Source organism: Diabrotica virgifera, chromosome 3, assembly GCF_917563875.1.
Source record: "Diabrotica virgifera virgifera chromosome 3, PGI_DIABVI_V3a".
In the NCBI taxonomy this organism is placed as follows: domain Eukaryota; kingdom Metazoa; phylum Arthropoda; class Insecta; order Coleoptera; family Chrysomelidae; genus Diabrotica; species Diabrotica virgifera.
Genome location: NC_065445.1, coordinates 10,075,633 through 10,097,097, shown reverse-complemented (window position 1 = coordinate 10,097,097; position 21,465 = coordinate 10,075,633). Strand labels below are relative to the sequence as shown.

Here is a 21,465-nt window from a genome sequence, read left to right as displayed (position 1 = left end):
ACATCAGAGTAGGATATGGGAATGGAAACTTTGGTAATTGGGTAGGAGGCTTTTTGGTAATTGGGTCTAGGACATCATTTCTCCTAGGTGTCAGAAGACTGGGGGATAATTATGGCTCAGGTGGGCAGCATCCTGAAATAGATATATGTGTGTTCTACCGGGAACGTAAAAGAGTATCTAATCGCTATCTATAAATTAATTCAATTTATGATATGAACTAGATAGAATTTTACGGCTTGTCTAAAATGGTAAATAGTACCTAGCCTATTTTTTAGAATGAGGTATGGCAAAAATTATCTGCACCATTCAGTAATACTGTATAAAAACGAATTGATTACCTTGCTGTTTGCATTTTCTTTTTCGTCATATTCAAACATTCATAATTTCAATTTCGACAAAGCAAATATTATGAAACACCCGTTAATACATATTGCTTTAGGTACATTTAGTGCAATGACATTTACATTTTATTTTAACGGTAGAACGAGCATAAAATGATGGATGATATTTAAGCAAGCAATAAATTATAAACAAACAATTCTTCTGCCAAAGTTGCATGAAGCTTTCACCGAAAAGCAGGCACGGAAGTCAACGTTTTTGTATTTACTTAAAATTAGAAAACGGTAAAATAATTACTTTATTTTTATGTGTAGAAGGCGGAAAGGCATGTCAAGCACTTGTTTTGAATATAAAGTGTCTTTATTTGCAAATAATAAAAGGATAAAAATTAAGCAAAGAGCTATAGAACTGAAAAGAGAGGCTGTTACGTTCGGTCTATATACAGGGAGGTCCTAAATTATGGAATAAATTAATTTTCTCTAAAATGGACGACTATAGAGAAAAATCCGGAAACAGGTCGATTTTTGTTTTTAAATTACAATTTTTTGACATATATTTCATACTAGTGATGTCATCCATCTGAGCGTGATACGTAATCGATGATTCTTTTAAATGGGAATAGGGGTTGTGTGGCACCTCATTTGAAAGGGTTTTTAATTCTCTATTCAGTAATATAAACAATAATATTATTATTTATACAGGGTGACCAAAAAATATTTTTTGAATTAAATTAATTGACGCAAAAAGAAGAATGTATGCAATTTATTTAACTCAAAATACATTATAGTGCTCTCAGCAAATACAAAAAAATGCTTATTTCACAAATAAACATTTCTTTTCGCTTAAATTAAATCACAAACAGCCTCCCACCTACCACTTGGCAGTTTGAAAATTTAAGCGAAAAGCGAGGTTTATTTGCCAAATAAACATTTTTTTTATTTTGTGACAGCGATAGAATGTATTTTGAGTTAAATAAATTGCATACATTCTTCTTTTTTCGTCAATTAATTTAATTCAAAAATTATTTTTTTGGTCACCCTGTATAAATAATGATATTAATGTTTGTATTACTGAATAGAGAATTGAACGGCCTTTCAAATGAGGTGCCACACGACCCCTATCCCTATTTAAAAGAATCGTCGATTACGTCATCACGCTCAGATGGATGAGGTCACTAGTATGAAATATATGCCAAAAAGTTGTAATTTAAAAACAAAAATCGACCTGTTTCGAGATTTTTCACTATAGTCGTTCATTTTAGAGAAAATTAATTTATTCCATAATTTAGGACCTCTCTGTATAAATGAAAGTAAAACAAAATATTTGGAGGGCACAATGTCGAATCAACATGAGAATCTGAAAGTAGAGAGCCATACCTACGAATATGCCTCCACTTTTCCGTACCTAGGCTCAAGAATAAATGACAATAACAACACCAGTCAAGAAATACAAGCACGGATTCTTACCGGTAATAAGTGCTTTTATGCATACAAAGACTTATAATGAAAAGTAAGTTACTGATGAAGTTACTCTCAACCCTTGATGAAAATCAACTCAGAATATTTGAGCGCAAAACACTCCTCATCATTCTCTTTGCCTTATCCCTATGCAGGGTCGGCTTCCCTAATTGCATTTCTCCACACAATTCTATCTTGGCTTATATCAATATTAATCCCCTTTACCAACATGTCCTGCCTAATCGTCTCCCCCCACGTCTTCTTTGGTCTTCCTCTCCTACTCCTTCCAGGAATCTGCACTTCAGCTACTCTTCGTATTGGATGATTAACGTCTCGACGTTGAACATGACCAAACCATCTCAACCTATGCTCTCTCATTTTGGCATCAATTGGTGCCACACCTAGACTTCCCCTAATATACTCATTTTTAATTTTATCCTTTCTTTTCACTCCACTCATCCATATAAGCATTCTCATCTCCGCCACATGCATTCGTTGTTCCTTTTTCTTTTTCACTGTCCAACATTCAGTTCCGTACATCATAGCCGGTCTTAGGGCTGTTTTATAGAATTTTCCTTTCAGCTTCATTGGAACTTTTCTGTCACACAACACACCACTCGCTTCCTTCCACTTCATCCATCCAGCCCTAATTCTACTGCATGCATCTCCATCTATTTCTCCATTACTCTGTAATACCGATCCCAGGTACTAAAAACTATTGCTTTTTACAATCAGTTCACCATCCAAAGAAACCATTTTATTTGTAGTAACTCCATCTTTAAATGAACATTCCAAATACTCTGTCTTTGTTCTACTAAGGTTTAAACCTTTTTCCTCCAGTGCTCTTGTCCACTGTTCCAGTTTTTGTTCTAAGTCTCTTTCACTATTTCCTACTAACACGACATCATCAGCATACATTAAGCACCATGGAATGTTACCCTGTAGTTTCGCTGTTATCTGGTCCAAAACTAATGAGAATAAATACGGACTAAGCACCGAGCCTTGATGCAATCCTACTTTCACATGAAATTTATTAGTCTCTCCCACACATGTCCTAACACTAGTCGTTACTCCCTCATACATATCCCTCACAATCTTTACATATGCACCAGGAACTCCTTTCTTATTGAGTGCCCACCACAGAATCTCTCGAGGAACTGTATCATATGCTTTCTCAAGATCAATGAATACCATATGAGCGTTTGTTTCTTTACTCCTGTATTTTTCCATCAACTGCCTTATAATGAAAATTGCGTCTGTTGTTAATCTGCCCTGCATAAAGCCAAATTGATTCTCGGATATGTCGGTCTCTTCACGTATCCGTCTATCAATTACTCTCTCCCATATTTTCATGGTGTGGCTAAGCAGTTATATAGCCCTGTAGTTTGTACACTGCTGTATATCTCCCTTGTTTTTGTAGACAGGTACTGGTATACTGCTTCTCCATTCGTCTGGCATTTGTCCAACTTCCATAATTCTATTAAATATACCTGCTAGCCACCTTGTTCCTGTCTCTCCCAATGCTTTCCATACTTCCCCAGGAATATCATCTGGTCCTACCGCTTTTCCTTTCTTTACTTTTTGAAGCGCTTGAGCCACTTCCTCGTTTGTTATTTTGGTGACCATTGCTGCTACTGTCTCCGTTGACTCCACAGGCTGTCTGTCAAATTCTTCATTTAATAAGCTGTCAAAGTACTTTCTCCATCTCTTTTTGACAGCCTTTTCGTGAACTAGTATTTTATTATTTTCATGTCGGATACATCTAATCTGATTAAAATCTTTTGCTTTCTTTGCTCTCTGTTTGGCTATTTTATATATCTTCGTTTCGCCTTCCCTGGTATTAAGTTGATCGTATAGGTTTGAATATGCTTCTGCTTTGGCTTTTGCTACTGCTACTTTCGCTTCCTTTTTCGCGACTATATAGTTTTGAAGATCTGTATTGGATCTGGTTTCTTGCCACTTTTTATATAATTTTCCCTTCTCTTTTATTTTTCCTTGAACTTCGTTTGACCACCACCAAGTCTCTTTATCCTCAAATTTTTTCCTGACGTTTTCACCAGTATTTCAATAGCAGTCTCTAATACTACTGGCCATTTTTCTCCAAATTGTAGTAGGGCTTCCTTTCATGTTCCAACATATTTTCTCTACTATTCTTTCCCTGAATAGACCTTCTTTCTCATCTTTTAGCATCCACCACTTGATTTTTTGTGATCCTCTCCGATATCTTGTTTTAGTTTCACTTTTTACTTTGATGTCCAGAACAAGCAGCTTATGTTGTTGGCTTACTGTCTCACTAACTATTACCTTGCAGTCCTTGCATTCATTCTTTCCTTATCATGAAATAGTCTATTTGGGATTGATGTTGTCCACTTTTGTACGTAATAAGTTGAGTTTCTCTCTTTTTAAAGAATGTGTTATCAATCGCCATATCTAGTGCTGTTGCTAATTCAAGCATATCATCTCCAGCTTCATTTGTAGTTCCAAAGCCTAATACCCCATGTATTGCTTCGTATCCTGCCTTGGCTTGGCCCACATGTGCATTGAAATCACCTCCTATTATAACTTTCTCCTCTGACGGAATATCACTCAGGACGTCTCCTAATTGGTCGTAGAAAGCTCTTCTTTCATTCTCACCCAGACCTGTTTGAGGAACATACACACACAACATTCAATACATCTTTATCAATTACAAATTTCACTGACATCATTCTATCACCCGTTATCTTTCATTTCACTATCATCAATTATATCAACTCCATTTCTAGTGTTACTACTCCCTGCATACCACAATTTGTATCCTTCACCTAGTTCTTTTGCCCTTTGTCCTTTCCACATAGTTTCTTGAATGCAAGCAATTTGAACTCTCCTTCGTTTGAGCGCATCCACTAACTCCAGACTCTTACCTGTAAGACTACCAAGATTCCACGACCCTATCCCGATTTTTCTAACCTGCAATGGTGTTCCCCCTGAGATAATCCTCACCCGGAAATCCGAACGGAAGCTCATTTTACTTCCGGCACATTTTACCTCAGGAGATGCCATCATTTCAGTATAAGTTTTTTTTATATCATTGGAGAAGGTATTTTCATTATTATGGCCTGAAAAGATTTTGTTTGGATATTTGATGCCTGAATGCCTTTTCTATCAGTACAATACCCTGCCCTGCACGTTTATTTAGCCAATACACCACCAATGGAGCCAAAGTGCAGTATTACCCCACACCCGCCTGCATTTTTCTGTATAGGCCAGGATCCCTACTGTAAGGACTGCCCTATAAGCCAATGTATTGTTGCCCGTATCCCGCCGCTAGGAGGCACGTACTTTATTCGGGACACAGGAAGCCAAAACACTAAGGAAGCAAAAACACTAAGGAAGTTTTGAGCACAAAACACTAAGGAAGATATTTGGACCAACCCATTACAGTGATGCTTCGTGGAGGATTAAAATGAACTACGATCTGGATGGACTAATGCAGAGCGCAGATATTGTTAAATTTGTAAAGTCACAAAGACTAAACCGGCTTGGTCATCTAGAAAGAATGCCAGATAATCGAGCTGTAAAAGTAATCCAGAGATGGTAGCCCGCAAGGAGATAGAACAAGAGGAAGGTCCCGTAAAAGATGGATAGACGACGTAGAGGGAAATCTTAAAACCATGAACATCAGACAGTTGCGAAGGAAAATATCCGATAGGGCAGAATGGAAGAACATTAATAAGCAGATTAAGACTCACAAAGGGTTGTGGCGCCATTAGAACATCAAGAAGAAGAAGGATAAACTTAAAATTTTAAAGCATTGAAATACAAAAACAGAATAGTTTGGGTATAATTATAATTATTAAAAACACGCTGTCTTTGATGTCATTTATTTAAATAAAAACTATAAAATTAAAATCCAAAAGTACTGAATACGCAATAAAATTTATTTACATTTAAAAAATAGTTGAATAACACTGCGTAATTTTTTAAAACTTGTTTTTTAATTAAGGATATTATCAATACGATAAATTGTTTTCACCAGGGCCGATCTATTTTGAGGTGGATGTGAGAGGAATTCTGGATTTTTGCCTTAAAAATAATGACAGATTGCTTTATAAACGTAGTATGTCTGCAAATGCTTCGTGTCCGAAATAGGGGGTGATTAAATTTTTCTTACAAGCTGACAATTTATTTATTGCTCTAAAAGCGGTTAAGATATGCAAATGAAATTTGGTGGGTTTTAAGAGGTAGTAATTGCGCATTTTTTGATATACAATTAGGAATTTAATATTCACCATTGACGCGCTTACGGGTAATATGATCCTTACGTGCGCCAATGGTGAAACTAAAATTCCTAATTGTAAGTCAAAATATGCAGGTACAATAACTACCTCTTAAAATTCAATAAATGGCATATGCCTATCTCAACCGATTTTAGAGCAATAAATAAATCGTCAGTTTGTAAGAAAAATTTCAACACCCCTTATCTCTGAAACCAAAGAATACACCAATGATACATACACCAACGATACGTCGTTGATGTATTCTTTGCTGAAATTAAGCACTTACGGACATAGGTTTATAAAGCAAACTGTCATTATTTTTTATGCAGAATTACCCCTTAAAGTTTACCTCACCTATTTAAAAACACCCTGTATTAATGAAAAACAAGGCTAGTTGTTAAAGTACCTAACTTTTTTATTATCCAACATAAGCGAATGAATCATGCAACAGAATGTTAAGAAAACATGAGGTTATAGTTGGGTTTTAATTTCAGTATTTTGTAAATTCTAGAATATTCCACAGGATCACGCGAACTTTGAGAAAAAAATCACAGTTTTATTGGTACACCCGGTATACAGTTTACCTGTCTAGCAAAAATATTATTACATCGATATTTTTAAAGAATAAGAATATAACATATTAAAAAATCACTAAAATCAGACAACAGGTTTAGGAAATTCGAGACATCAAAAATGACCCATTTTTAAGGTGGCGCGTTAATGTCTTAGAGAAGTGTATGACTAATGTCTTAGGCTACGGCTCCACGGGCTGGAAATTGACGCTAGCAGTAGCCGCAAAACGAACTTAAGGTTCCGCAGAACGGAATAGGAATAGCCGAACTGTACCGACTACAGGACTTGTGCGTATTCGGTTCAGTTCGGCTATTCCTATTCCGTTCCGTGGAACCTTAAGTTCGTTTTGCGGCTACTGCTAGCGTCAATTTCCAGCCCGTGGAGCCGTAGCAGGCGTGTAAGTAAAACTGCGAAGTAATTACATACAAACACCGTAAATCTACTTTCCTGAATTTACCGGTCTACGAGCCACAGAGCTAAACATACAAATTAGACACTTCTTTTTGAAATTTGCATTGCTATCTCGACCGAAATTAGTTAATGAACTGTAATAACATTGAAAAAAATGAAGGAGTTTAGGCAATTCCTCTATATACCTACGCTATTATCCTTCATTATAGCTACCAAACTACCAGAAATGGAAAAAATTGTGATGTAACATTATAATTTAATGAATAGTATCTTATATAATTATGCAAATTTTTGAAAATTTAAATATACGTAACGCATATGTTAATGATATCTATAGATATTTATCGATGTCAAAAATAAAAACATTTAATAATATATCAAAATTATCTCATGGCCATGGCTTTTGACTATTTCATTTTTCACCAATTTAGCTCTGTCTAGTGTCATGACTTCCTTAAATTACCATTAGTGCTCTAACCCAGCCTCTCCTGTTTCTTGGGATGTGTTTTCAGAATTATTTCAATTTTTTTTTATTCTAATTTCTTAGGATTTGAAGATAAATCTTATCTACAAACATTTGAAACATCTATGGCTTCATATGTTTCACCTCTCCTTGTGAATTTAGATGATTTATGCCTGGTTGCACCAACAAATCTTAAGCTCCAGCTTAGCCCAGCTCAGCTTGTAGATAGGGCCGCTTTAAGTCTCTTGCACCTAGTGTTGCCCAAATGCAACACCAAGACAAGACTTAGAAAGTCTTGGTCTTGGTCTTGCACCAATACACCTGGTCTTGGTCTTGGTATTGCACTCCCGGTCTTGGTCTCGGTCTCGGTCTTGGTCTTGCAGCAAGATTCTTGCAAGTCTCGCAGTTACCCACCATCATATTGCTATTTATTAAACGTTACTTTAGATCTTAGAACAAGTTAACAGTATATGTTCATTTTCAGCTTGACTTAACATACAGGGTGAGGCAGATAAACTTCCTATTAGAAATATCTCGAGAACTAAAGACAACAGAATCATGAAAATTGAAATGAGGGGGTTTTGAAGAGTGATCTATTTAATGAAAATATTTTTATCTATTTTCTACTTCCAGTTATACCGGAAGTTGCTTATAACTTAGTTTTTTTAATGGACACCCTGTATATTTTTACATTTATTCTGAATTATCTTCCATGTCTTCTTTTGTAATGTTATATAGGATAGTTTAAGAGCCACGTTTTCTTATTAATTTCGTAGCAATTTTCGCACCCTGTAGAACCATTCGTACCATACCATAACATAGCATTTCATTACAATATTAAAATACAGGGTCTTCCATTTAAGAAAACTCAGAAAATACTCATTCCGAGTTTCGACAAAACCTGTATTCTAAAATTAAAAATTTAGCTATATGTATTAACAATAATTCTTAAGAAAAGTAGACTATATTAAAAATCATTTGAACATAAATAGAGTTTTTGATGTCAAACTACTACAATTCTACAGGGTGTGAATATTGCAAAGAAATTAAGAAAAAAAAAGGAAATCTTTTAAACTACCCTATATAACATTACAAAACCTTATATTTTAACAACGAAGACATCGAGGAGAATTAAAAAATGTAAAAATATACAGGGTGTCCCATTCAAAAAAAAAACGAAGTTGTAAGCAAATTTCGGTATAACCGGAAGTAGCAAATAGATGAAAATATTTTCATTAAATAGATCACTCTTTAAAACCCCTTCGTTCCAAATTTCATGATTCTGTTGCCTTTAGTTCTCGAGATATTTCTAATAGGCCATTCATCTGCCTCACCCTGTAGACATAGTAAAAACCAACCAAATTATTAAATGTCTAAACAACTCACATCGGGTGGGGTTTGAACCCACGATATAAACTATCCCTGCCTATACTCTCACTAACTGAGCTATCTACCATGTCCCATGTCCCAGGAGAATCAGTCTGTTTCTTAATAAACATTTGCATTTAATAACCTTACATATGCTAAAACATGGTTAAAACACAAAAACCAAATAAATGACACAAACCCTGAGTGTATTAAAGAATATTCTCTGTCTAGAAAGGAATTTTGTTTGACCCATTGATATAATAAAATTGCACACTCTGTATAAAGTTTATAAGTACGATGTTTAGTCTTCCGATGTGGTATATAGAATCCTACTAACTGATAAGGAAAAACAATTGAGTAGGTGTCGTTTTATATTTTTTATCACTTTAGATATCTTTAAAAAGTTTCAATAGGATATTACTGTCGGCGTCACAGCACAAGATTATTTTATGAAAGGACAGCTATTCTCAAAAGCTAGACAATTACAATAAATTTCAGAGCAAAGGCCGTCGTCTGCTAGGAAAGAATATACATATTACAAAATATTTTATTTTTACATTGTAATAATTTATTATGACTTCAACGTCAAATTATGTCAATTGTCCTTTTGGATATTGTGATTCGCTATGTATGTTTATTGTATTGTTCATAATGCGCTTAAGTCCAATTTTTCAAATTTTTGTTACATATTTTTTTGCGTCTCATAGTCTCTAAGCATATACCCGAACTACTATATTTCCTAAAACGACACTCAAACCTAACTGCAAGACGCAAGAGTCTCGCGTCTTAGTCTTGTTCTTGTTCTTGTCTTGTACGGTCAGTCTTGTTCTTGGTCTTGCTAAAATAAAGCGGTGTTGGTCTTGGTCTTGGTCTTGCAAAAACGCAAAAACAAGACCAAGACTGCAAGATCAAGACCGATTTTAGGCAACACTACTTGCACCATCATTTTCGATTCTTTGTAAAGAGAGCCATCCATTGTACAAAACTGAAAATTAATCTAAGACTCAAAGGTGCAACGCGTATGTTTGGTAAGCTGAGCTTAATGCACGTCTTATAAGCTTAAGATCTATTGGTACAACCAGGCATTAGTATCTGACCGCTTAAGGTTGTTGAACGTTTAAATCCCTTTTATTAAATGCTATGTGGATGACCTAATTCTATCTTTACCACTGGAAAGGACCTCTTGCACCCTGTCATGGTTCAACAATTTTGATCCTCATTTACAAGTAACTTGTGAATTAGAGAACTCAACCACTCACCTCTTTGGATATGCGGGTCTTCAGGAGGGCTGATAGCACCTTAGTTACAAGTTGGTACACCAAACCAATGGCTTCCTCCAAGTTTCTCAACTACCATTCTTGTCGTCCATATGGTTAACATATCCAGTTCATCGAAGGGAGTCCCTTCTTTTATTAACCCGCCGTTACACGCGTCTTCTATTGTGACGTGGTTGCACGCGTATGAGCGTCGCCCTCACCTACATAAATTCGACTTATTTCGAGGAAAAGTTAATGTCAACATGTATAGATATAAAATGGATTGTACTCACATATTATAGAAAGTCTCGTAGACCAATTTTTTTATTAATTTAACAAAACAAAAGTAAAAATAATATAAATCAAAATCAAGTTTTCTTAGTTTTCAATTTCAGCAAGCTACTGAAGAAATTAACGTTCTTTACGCGAATTCATTTTACTAAAAATACAAATTAAAATTAACAACTGTTCTGAAGCTATTTCTTTGTGGCATTTTTGTAATTAACTATTAATATTTTGTATTTTGATAACGACGTCCGAGGTGGAATTCGAAACGTCAATAAAATCAACTTTTCAAGTTAAATTGTGGCTTATTTCCCAATTAGAATAGGTAAATTTAAAAATGGGTTCTTAACCAGTGGCGCACCTAGAATTTTCCTCTGGGGGAGGGGGGTTTGCTTGGGCACCGAAAGTTTTTTGTATTATTTGTGAAAGACAAGTTACATTTTCCTACCTTCTTTTATATATATTTCTATATGCTCGGGGTGGGATTTTAACCCAAAACCGCCCCCCTCGCTGTGCCACTGTTCCTAACCTAATCCAAACAATAATATTTTAATTAAACCTACCTAAATATTAAATAAAAACCTAAAAGTTTCTTTGAGATAACAGAAACGTGATTTCACCGTGATTGCACGCGCAGTGAGGAATTCCCTCACTTGAAGAGGGATGTCTCTCCTTTCAACTATCACACAGCACACTGACAGCCTGAAATATGCTATAATTTTTTCATACCCTCTCATGAACCATGCTAAAGGCATTCCTGGGTGCTTAAGGTTATCGTACTAGGTTACACAATTTCATTGGTTATAAACAAATATGGTGAGGGATTCCCTCATAGCGCGTGTAATGGCGGGTTAAGAAGTATTCTTATTGAAAACTTATACATATATCCCTTTCTTGATAAATAAATATCTTTTAAAAAATTACCAAGGAAGTAAAAATCTTCTCTTGTAGGTAGATGGTATATAATTTATTAAAATTTTCTAAAAAGATCCAAGTTGGACTTAAAGTGGGTACATCACTAGTACAAATATCTTTTCTCTAAGAGTTATGATACTCTTGTTCCGTGGTGTAAAATAAATGTAAACACAACAAACTGTCAATAATATATTTATTTGTGTCGGTAAAATAGCGTGAATATTTCTCGAAAGACGGTTTGCTTTTCTTTGCGAATGTGGTGGTGTGACTGCCCCGGGTGCCCGCTGTGACTATACTGAACGAGACCACAAACACTTTTATCTGTCTGGTGTTCTACCATATGGCCAGATAGGCGACAATAATTTATTAGATCTGGCGTTTTAAAAGCTGAAAACATTTCTGTGGTTTTTAAGAAGTTGACATAAAGAGGCTGGCCCTTTATCTGGTACCGTAATCTATGAATTTGTGTTTCCCATGAAAAAGCCATTAATTTTATATATTCTGGTTTTGTCTTTAGGAGCGAAACACATGTGAATTTTAAATGACCCATATTATTTTCGTTTAGAAAAGAAAGTTAATATTTAAAATAAGCAATTAAAAAATAGTAAAATAATAATTGAAACGTGTCGCCACACTCTAATTAATGATTTACCCAATGCTGATCTACTGTTCTGCAAACTACAACCCGCAGACCTCCTTTGACTTGGTCAATATTCCATTTTTCATCATTGCCCTACTTTCCTCAACTTTACAGACAAACTTATTAAATTGTTTAGAAATATATCAGCTAAATTCTTAATTAAGAATGCTAAGACTGGCTGGTCTCGCCTACAGTATAAGAGCAAGTATGTCTTCTTCTTCTTTAAGTACCGTCTTCTTCTTTAAGTCCCAGGTTGGACATTATCATCACCATCTTTACTCTAACAACCTCTGCTCTGAAGATTATATTATACTGCATCTATCTATCCTCCTCTTATCTTTCCCTGTATTATCAATCTTAGAATTTCATATCGCTGGAAGCTAGGACAAATAATCCCCGGACAAATAATCCCGGAAAAAAAATCCCCACAAATTATCCCTGGACAAAAAATCCCCAGACAAAAATCCCCACAAAAATCCCCACAAATAATCCCCGGACAAATAATACCCGGTCAAAAAATCCCGGACAAATATTCCCCACAATTTTTTTGGACAAAATATTCCTACAAAAAATCACGGACAAAAATCCCCAGAAATACTCATAAAATCACGGAATAAGGGTGAAAATTTTTCAAGAGACAAGTAAAGTCAAACATTAAGAGACGTCATGCCAACATTTTTTTTATAGTTTTGAAATAAATATGTTTAATTTATTTAGTTGGCAGGGCTTGGCAGTATAAACCCTCTTACTCCTTTAAAAATCATCCTGCCGAGAAAATTAGTTCATAAATTAGATAGTATCCTGTCATTCTGTGGATAAGGCAGGACTCAGAAATTCATTGTAACACCCCATTTTTTTTATGGATAATCTCATTTTCACACGAAAATTTCACAGAAAACCTGTGGACTTTTCCACAAATTGTAAGTACCTCCTCTAACCTTCCAGTATTGTAAAGGGCAGGGCTCAGAAAACTCAGAGAGCTCGTGGCTTAACTTTTGTCTAACATCTCCCACTCTATAACTCTCATGCACTGAGTTTGAAAAACATTTGCGTCGATTGCATTAACGGAAAAACTTTTAGAAAACTTCTTCTTCTTTACGTGCCATCTCCGTGACGAAGGTTGGCAATCATCATTGCTATTCTAACTTTTGACACTACAACCCAAAAAATTCAGTTGAGCTACATCCAAACCATTCTCTGAGATTTCTTAGCCAGGACATTAAAATTTTTCTTCTACCTATGCTGCGCCTTCCTTGAATCTTTCCCTGCATTTAGAGAACTATTCGACAGCATATATTTCTTGGGAATTTTTTGTCCGGGATTTTTTGTGGGGATATTTTGTCCAAAAAAAATTTGTGGGGATTATTTGTCCGGGATTTTTTGTGGGGATTTTTTGTCCGGGGATTATTTGTCCGGAAATTATTTGTGGGGATTATTTGTGGGGATTTTTTGTGGGGATTTTTGTCTGGGGATTTTCTGCCCAAGGATAATTTGTGGGGATTTTTTGTCCGGGATTATTTGTCCGGGGATTATTTGTCCAGACCCCACTATTCCTTCACTTTCAGACAGTAATGCTTCTTCAAATATTTGCGTAAGAACCACTAAGTGTGGTTTTTTTACTTGTCATATGTTTATCAAATTAACAAGTTATTTTCAAGTACCTTTTGTCATTAAGAAGTTGTTTTAATAGAGCACATGAAAAAAATTTGTAACAATATTGAATGTTAATGTATCTATTTTTTAAGTAATACCTGTATACACTGAATAATCAGGTCGTTGGTAAAATTATACTACCATTACGAAATTACTCATCATTAGTAAGTACTTCTAACAATCCACCATCATACAAGCATAGGTGATGCAAGGTTCACACTACAATTATTAAGGTAAAAAATATTATTAATGACTTTTACTAGAAATTGTTAATTGCTGAAGTATATATCGTTTATTGGTAATATTGGTAATTTTTAAATGACCCCATAAATTTTGAACATTGCGTTAGAAATAAAAATATGTCAAGTGTACTTAAATTGATATATGTGAAGATATTGATGGTACTAGATCGTTCTTAAATACACGAACCCTGTACCATTAAACAGGGGAGTCAAACAGGGAGACACTCTATCACCCAAACTGTTCACCTTAGTTTTGGAGGACGTTTTTAAAAATCTAAATTGGAAATATAAAGGAATAAACATCAATGGCCGCTACCTCAGTAATCAACGATTTGGGGATTACATAACCCTGATAGCTGCTGACCTACAAGGACTGCAAACCATGCTTTCAGAACTACACACAGAATCTTCTAAAGTGGGACTGAAAATGAATTTAAACAAAACAAATGTCATAAATTCCGAAGAAACCGTGACAATAATAAACGACAAAGTTATAGAAAAAGTTGAAGAATATATATTTGTACTTAGGACAAAAAATAATACTAAATAGGGAAATTCAGAAGAAGAAAGTTAGCATGGGAGCATTCTGCAAACTGAACTATATACTCAGAAATCATCAAATTCAACTACATCTTAGATCTAAAGTTTTTGATGCATGCATTATTCCGATATTAATATATGGGGCACAAACATGGACAATCACATAAAAGAATATGAACATACTCAGAGTCACTCAACACGCGATGGAAAGAGCAATGCTTGGCATATCACTTAAGGACAGGAAAACAAACACATGGATAAGACAGAAAAAAAAGTCACCGATGTGGTACAAAAATCATTAAAATTGAAATGGGAATACGCTGGACATGTAGCTAGGAGCGATCTAAACAAATGGCACAGAACAATTCTAACCTGGAGACCATACCAACACAAAAGACCCAGAGACAAACCTCCTATGAGATGGACAGATGATCTGAAACGAACTGTCAGGAAAAATTGGCTACAAGTAGCGTACAATAAAAAAAATGGAAAGGAAGACTTGAAGAGGCTTATGTTCCGATGTGGACGTGAATGGCTAGACGAAGAAGAAGAATAAGAAGAAGATCGTTCTTTGAACATAAAGAAAATGCCCCCCCCCCCTTCTCTATTACTCACCTGAATAATAATTATTGCCTGATGCCTGACACCTCTTCCTTCAGTAATGAACAGGTGGCAAAGTTCAGGTAGGAACCAGTTCTGTGTAGGTATATCACAGACGGCTGTCCATGGATAGGGACAAAAACCATAAAAGGAGTATGTTACTAGAACAAGACACACTAGGCTCTATCGAAAAAAAGCATTTAATTCGGTATGGATACGTGAGAAGAACATATCGTACAAAGAGGATATCAAAAAGGTGGATATCAAAGGTTTTGGATTGAAGCCCAATCTCTCTCTCCCTTGTCACTTCCCCATTCAGCTGCTCTAAGCAGAATGAGTGGTTCGTTAAATTTTGAATACGGTAGGATCACCTGGTATCACTGTACTGTAGTTCTTTGGCTAAAGTAAAGATTGGTTATTACATTCAGTCTAAGTATCTTCATAATTATCTTCCTCGAAACTTCTCTCAATTAATATCTGCTCTATAACTGCTCCTTTTCTCTTCAACGTACTATCTGAAGGTAAGATTCTTTAAATGAACCTGAAACCAAAAAATGAATAACCATTTTCAATTTCGTTTTAACACGAAACTACAGCCGCATTATATTCTAGTTAAATCAGGGAGTGCAGCAAGCACCTCTACCGGTTTCGAAACTTATTAGTCTTTCATCAGGAGGCACATATGCTGCTCTCTCTGACCCAACCAGAACAAACCCCGGCGTGCAGTTACGGATTGCAACGAACGAAATGGCAAGGATGCCCTAGCGGCAACTGCTAGCAAAAGACTAAGTTTTCAATCTAACAGCACATAAAATAATATTAAAATCCTCCTGATGAGAGACTAATGAGTTTCGAAACCGGTAGAGGTGCTTGCTACACTCTCTGATTGAACTATAATATAATGTGGCTGTAGTTTCATGTTGCAACGAAATTGAAAATGGTTATTCATTTTTGATTTACATGTTTATGTTTACTCTGATTGGAGTACGAAGGGAACCATTTTCGTTGGAACTTTATTGCGCTGAGCAGATGGGACGTGAATAAATTGTAAAATTCTCTCATCTTCTTTAGTCTCAGCATCCGTTATGGCTAGCAAATTTTTAGAAGCCTCGGAGGTTTAACCAGAGAAGGTTCCCATTGTTTTCAATCTGGTGGGATGTAGAGTAATATTTTTATTATTATTTTATATGCTATTAGATTGAAAACTTAGTATTTTGAATTTGAAACATTTAATGAACTTCACTTCTTTAATTTCTGACTACAAAGGTTTGAAGTGGGTTAGTTATTGCCTTCGCTAGATGAAGATTCCTCTGATCAATTACAGTAGATAAAATAATGAGAAAACATGATAACTTGTGAATCAACAAAAATTCACAAAAATTATTTTTAAATGTGTTGTTTTAGATCTTCCTCATTTATATTTTTGTTTTAGACAAAACATGTCTGAGGTAGACGTCCAATCAGAATTGGACCTTGGTGAACCTCCGCAAGAATTGCTGGATTGGGCGCTAGAGAATCTCAATGAAAATCCAGAGACTAGGGAGCAAGTTCTGCAAGATTTTAGGGATATGATTTTCGGTAAGACTTACTTTTAATGAAATAATATATATTATGATTATAGTAGTATAAGTATAGATAGAAGTTAAACTTAACTTCCTGGGAAAATAATATATTATTCAAAGAAATTGTCTCAAATAAACAGTTCCGAACCTGACATCATTTTCTTTGCCTTAGTCTATCTCCCCTATTGTTCCTAGTAGACCGTATGCTCATACGCTGTGTTCTTCAGCAGCACGACAAATTTTAGTATTAAAGTCACCCATGATCACTTTTGGTTGATCGACATTGATGGTGTTTCATGGTTGAAGAACCTGAGAAAATGATTGCATTATGATTGCCGCTCTTCGTTGCGGAGATGGCATTTAAAGAAGAAGAATGATCATCTTTCTCTCGCCTCTTTTTGTCAGTCACACTATTTCATCTATCTCGTTATAAGATTTTTAAATTCTCCTGAGTAATAGATGTATTCATCTTCTGGTTTTTGTTTTCCTGAACTAGGTCACCTTACTTCACTAATCACTAAGTGTCTATTTTTATTCTTACCAACTCCGCTTCAGTGTTTGCTAGTTTTTCGGACATTTTCCAGTTTTCGTCGGCCATTTAGATTTGTTTCTGATAGCTTTTCCCATCGCAGTACCACAACCATTAAAACTGGGGCAGTCATCCTTGTGGTACTCCAGTTTCAACCCGGTCCAGGATGCGAATTTACAAAAGCTATACTAATTCAGTCATGGGGGCGACTGAATTCGAGTAGGTTTTGTATGCAGAATGTTAGTCACATATTCTATATTATTACCGTCCACAAATTAACCGTATTGGTCTAGGATTTGTAAGCGAAATTTTTGATTATTATTGAGTAAATGTCTATACAGTTTCAGTCATGTAAGTAAAACTAATAAAGTATTTACTTAAGTAGATTTACTATTATATCATACAATTTAGATACATTTTGAAAATTAACATGAATAAGATATATGAAGAGCTCAGGGCTAAAAGGATGAGGGTCCAAAAAACAAGTTTTGAGAAATTGGGTTTTTAAGTTTTAAAACTAAATATAACAAGCTGAAAATGCGAGTATTATCATAACGAAAACTTTGTTTATTTACGTATTTTAATTCATAATATGGAAAATTGCTATTATGAAAAGTAGTTTAGAAATAATAATTATGTTTTAATGTGCAATTATATCATTCTAATTTAAATGTTATGAACTATAAAGGTAGTTTACTCTTGATCGAAATTCATATTTTTTATATACCTCGTATAAAATTAATAAAATTTTATACATGATGATTGCATCATAAATATTAGAACATGAAGAGTTTTTTATGAAGGATAACTTTTCTTCGTCAAATTAAAAATAAAAAAGTTATAAATGAAAATGTTGCTGGTATCCATAATTTAAGAAAAAATCTTCAAATATTTTTTTCCATTAAATAGAAGGATGTAATTTTACATATCAGACCATACATAATTTTTTATACCAAACAATGTTATTTCATATACTGTCGGTTCGCTAAACTCAGACACAACTGGCTAGTGATTTTAGTCAATAATTTTGCCAATTTGGCAAAAACAATGATTACTAATTAGTTAATAGTTACTAAATAATTAGTAACCTTGCCAATTCTGGCAAAATTCGCAAAAAACAAAAAAATTACCTACTAAAATCACTAGCCAGTTGTGTCGAGTTTAGCGAACCGAATATATTTCAATTTCATAGCAAATGGAACAGTCCATTTATCATAAAGGGGAGGTCGTATACTCGTATAAACCTTTTTAAAGCTGTTAATAAATTATAGCTTTTAAAATATACTCAAAATGTATTTTTAAACATCTTATTTATTTTATATAATAATTAAATTCACTATCAAATGTCATTGACGTTTTATTAATACTTAATTTAAAATTTAGTTTGACATTCACAAAGTGTCAAACTCAAATGTAAATATAATAACCTATGCTTTGATTATAGTTCAGAAAAATAAGGAAAAAAAATATCCTGTTGGTGACAAAACCCCCTCCAGGTCGAAACCAAATTTTTTGAGTATATGGCTTTTCATCGATTGTCATTTGTTTCGAGCTTCTGTCATATGTTGTATAATCTGTGTATAATATTAATATACACGGATTATACGACATATGACAGAAGATCGAAACAAATGACTGTGAATGAAAAGCCCTATTGTCCTTTTCATGAGCATTTTTCAGTGCGTAACAAATGATAGGAAAAAGGGTAAGTCCGTGATAATACACATTTATGACATTTATTCTAACATGACATTTTAGTTAAATCTGACAGTTGTCACATTTTATTTTCAATTTTGAATAAAAACAAATTAAATGTGTTTCTTGCATTTACAAAATGGTATTTTCTTTGATTTGTATAGTCTTATAAATTATACAGATTATATTTGTAATATTATTATTTAATTAAAAAAAATTATTTTTTTTATTATGGCGCCATCTATCGACAACTAGAATAACTAGAATAAACGTTGTAAATGTCTCTAATCACGGGCGTGCCTTTTTTTCTGTCAGATACAATTTAATGCGATAGAAAAAAATCGAAAAACTGTGACGCACTGAAAGATGATCATGAGAAAAAGAATAGTATGGACATCTATATTCGCGGTGTGCAAGTACTTGGAAGGGAAACGAGAAACGACCGTGTGCGAGTCGCGGAGAAATATTACAACTATCTTAAATAATTCATATTGTCAACTGAAATTGTCAAATTGACGTATATTTCATACCTTCTGTCATTGAAGCAGAAAAATTATATATTGCTCCACAATATTGATATGATATGCAATTATTATATAAAGGAAATTTAATTAATTGTATTTTGCTTGCAGTACTGCATTTTAATAACTAATTTTATTTACTGCATACAATTGTTTACGTTTGCATAACATAACCTGCATCTTATTTTTTCTTCTTATTATTTTTTTGGACCATGGCCTTGACAATTATCCAGTAACCAGGACTAATATAATTGGCCAATATAATTAAAAGTGCGAATAAAAGTACAGAGCGTAGAAATAGGGGTCGCTTTGCCGAACTTGCACGGTCCCAATAGGGCTTTTCATTCACAGTCATTTGTTTCGAGCATCTGTGATGTGTCACATAATATTAATATATCTACGTCATACGTTATTGGTATATAACAATGATACAAACCAAAGACGTATGACGTAGATATATTAATATTATGTGACACATGACAGAAGCTCGAAACAAATGACAATCGATGAAAAGCCCTATTAATAACCTATAATATGTTTCCTGCAGCCGATTTTGATGATATACATAGTTATAAACAAATGAAGATCAAAAAACGGTAAATTTTCGCTTTTTTGGTTGATTAAACCTCACTTACCTATATACAATAGTGCACACAAAAAAGTTACAGCCCTTTGAAGTTACAAAATGAAAATCGATTTTTTTCATATATCGAAAACTCAGAGATTTTTTATTGAAAATGGACATGTGACATTCTCATGGCAGCAACATCTTAAAAAAAATTAAACTGAAATTTGTGCACCCCATAAAAATTTTATGGGGTTAAAAATTTTATATTTTATTTTGTTCCTTTAAACCACCCAAACTTTTGTGTACGTTTCAATTAAATTATTATTGTGGCACCATTAGTTAAACACAATGTTTTTAAAACTTTTTGCCTCTTAGTACTTTTTCGATAAGCCAATGTTTATCGACATATTTTGAATATTTGTCGAATCCACCACATATTTGTATATGGTTAAGTACGATTTATAGAGACCTGTTAATAATCTGAAATAGATTTTTATGATATAAGTGTTAAAAGTACATTTTTAAGGCACGCATGTGAAAGCTTTCACATGAGTGCCTTAAAAATGTACTGTTTAACACGTATATCATACAATATTTTTTCTACAAACGTTATAAATTTATAAAATACAATATTTTTGTTAATTGCTGAAACCATGAAACCTACCACCCGTAAAAGGTAGAACTGGTTGTCTACACTCGAGGTGAATGTCTAAAAATTCTTAACGAAAATATTATACCGTTACATAAACTTGTTTTTTCTACAAACTTGTTAAAAATGTAATAATACAATTTAAATTAAATTTTAAAAAACCTTTTAAACCACCTTTTTCAAAATGCGCAAGTTGTACTATTAATATTAATGTTAATAAACGAAATATAAATATGTTCAATTCACTTTTAACTGCAGTGCCTTAAAATTTTTAAAGCACTAGTGCTTTAAAGTAGCATTTTTAACGCTCCTATGGAGTGCTAAAAATTGCATTTTTAACACGATTGCAGAAAAATGTATTTATAATTATAATTTACATTTTTAGGTATATTCTGAAAAATAAGCCACATCTCGATAAAAGGTGACTTATCAAAAAAAGACAAAGATGCAAAAAAGTTTTAAAAGCACTGTGTTTAACTAATGGTACCAAAATAATAGCTTAATTGGAACGTACACAAACATTTTGGGGGTTTAAAGGAACAAAACCCCCATACAATTGTTATGTAAATATATTAAAAAAGAAGCCGCATCTCGATAAACACTGGCTTATCGAAAAAATACTAAGGGGCAAAAAAGTTTTAAAAACGTTGTGTTTAACTAATGGTACCACAATAATGGATTAATTGTAACGTACACAAAAGTTTGGGGGGTTTAAGGGAACAAAACCCCCATAAAATTTTTATGGGGTAGGCAAATTTCACTATAATTTAGTTTTAAGATGTTCCTGCCATAAAAATGATATATGTCTATTTGCAATAAAAAATTTCTAATATTTTTCGATAGATTTAATAAAATCGATTTTCATTTTGTAACTTCAAATGGCTGTAACTTTTTTATGAGCACATTTGTACTAAGGTAAGTTAGATTCAATCGAACTATT

The 21,465-nt window shown here is 33.9% G+C and overlaps 1 protein-coding gene across 3 annotated transcripts in view; it reads left to right on the top strand.

The window, feature by feature from the left end:
• Positions 1 to 21,465, top strand: part of LOC114324368 (clavesin-1-like) — a 70,385-nt gene that overhangs the window by 25,421 nt on the left and 23,499 nt on the right. For all 3 annotated transcript variants that reach the window (XM_028272184.2, XM_050646279.1, XM_050646278.1), the window contains exon 2: positions 16,434 to 16,579. In XM_028272184.2, the coding sequence (XP_028127985.1) occupies positions 16,441 to 16,579 (139 nt within the window). In that variant the 5' untranslated portion in view covers positions 16,434 to 16,440. The remainder of the gene's footprint in view (positions 1 to 16,433; positions 16,580 to 21,465) is intronic.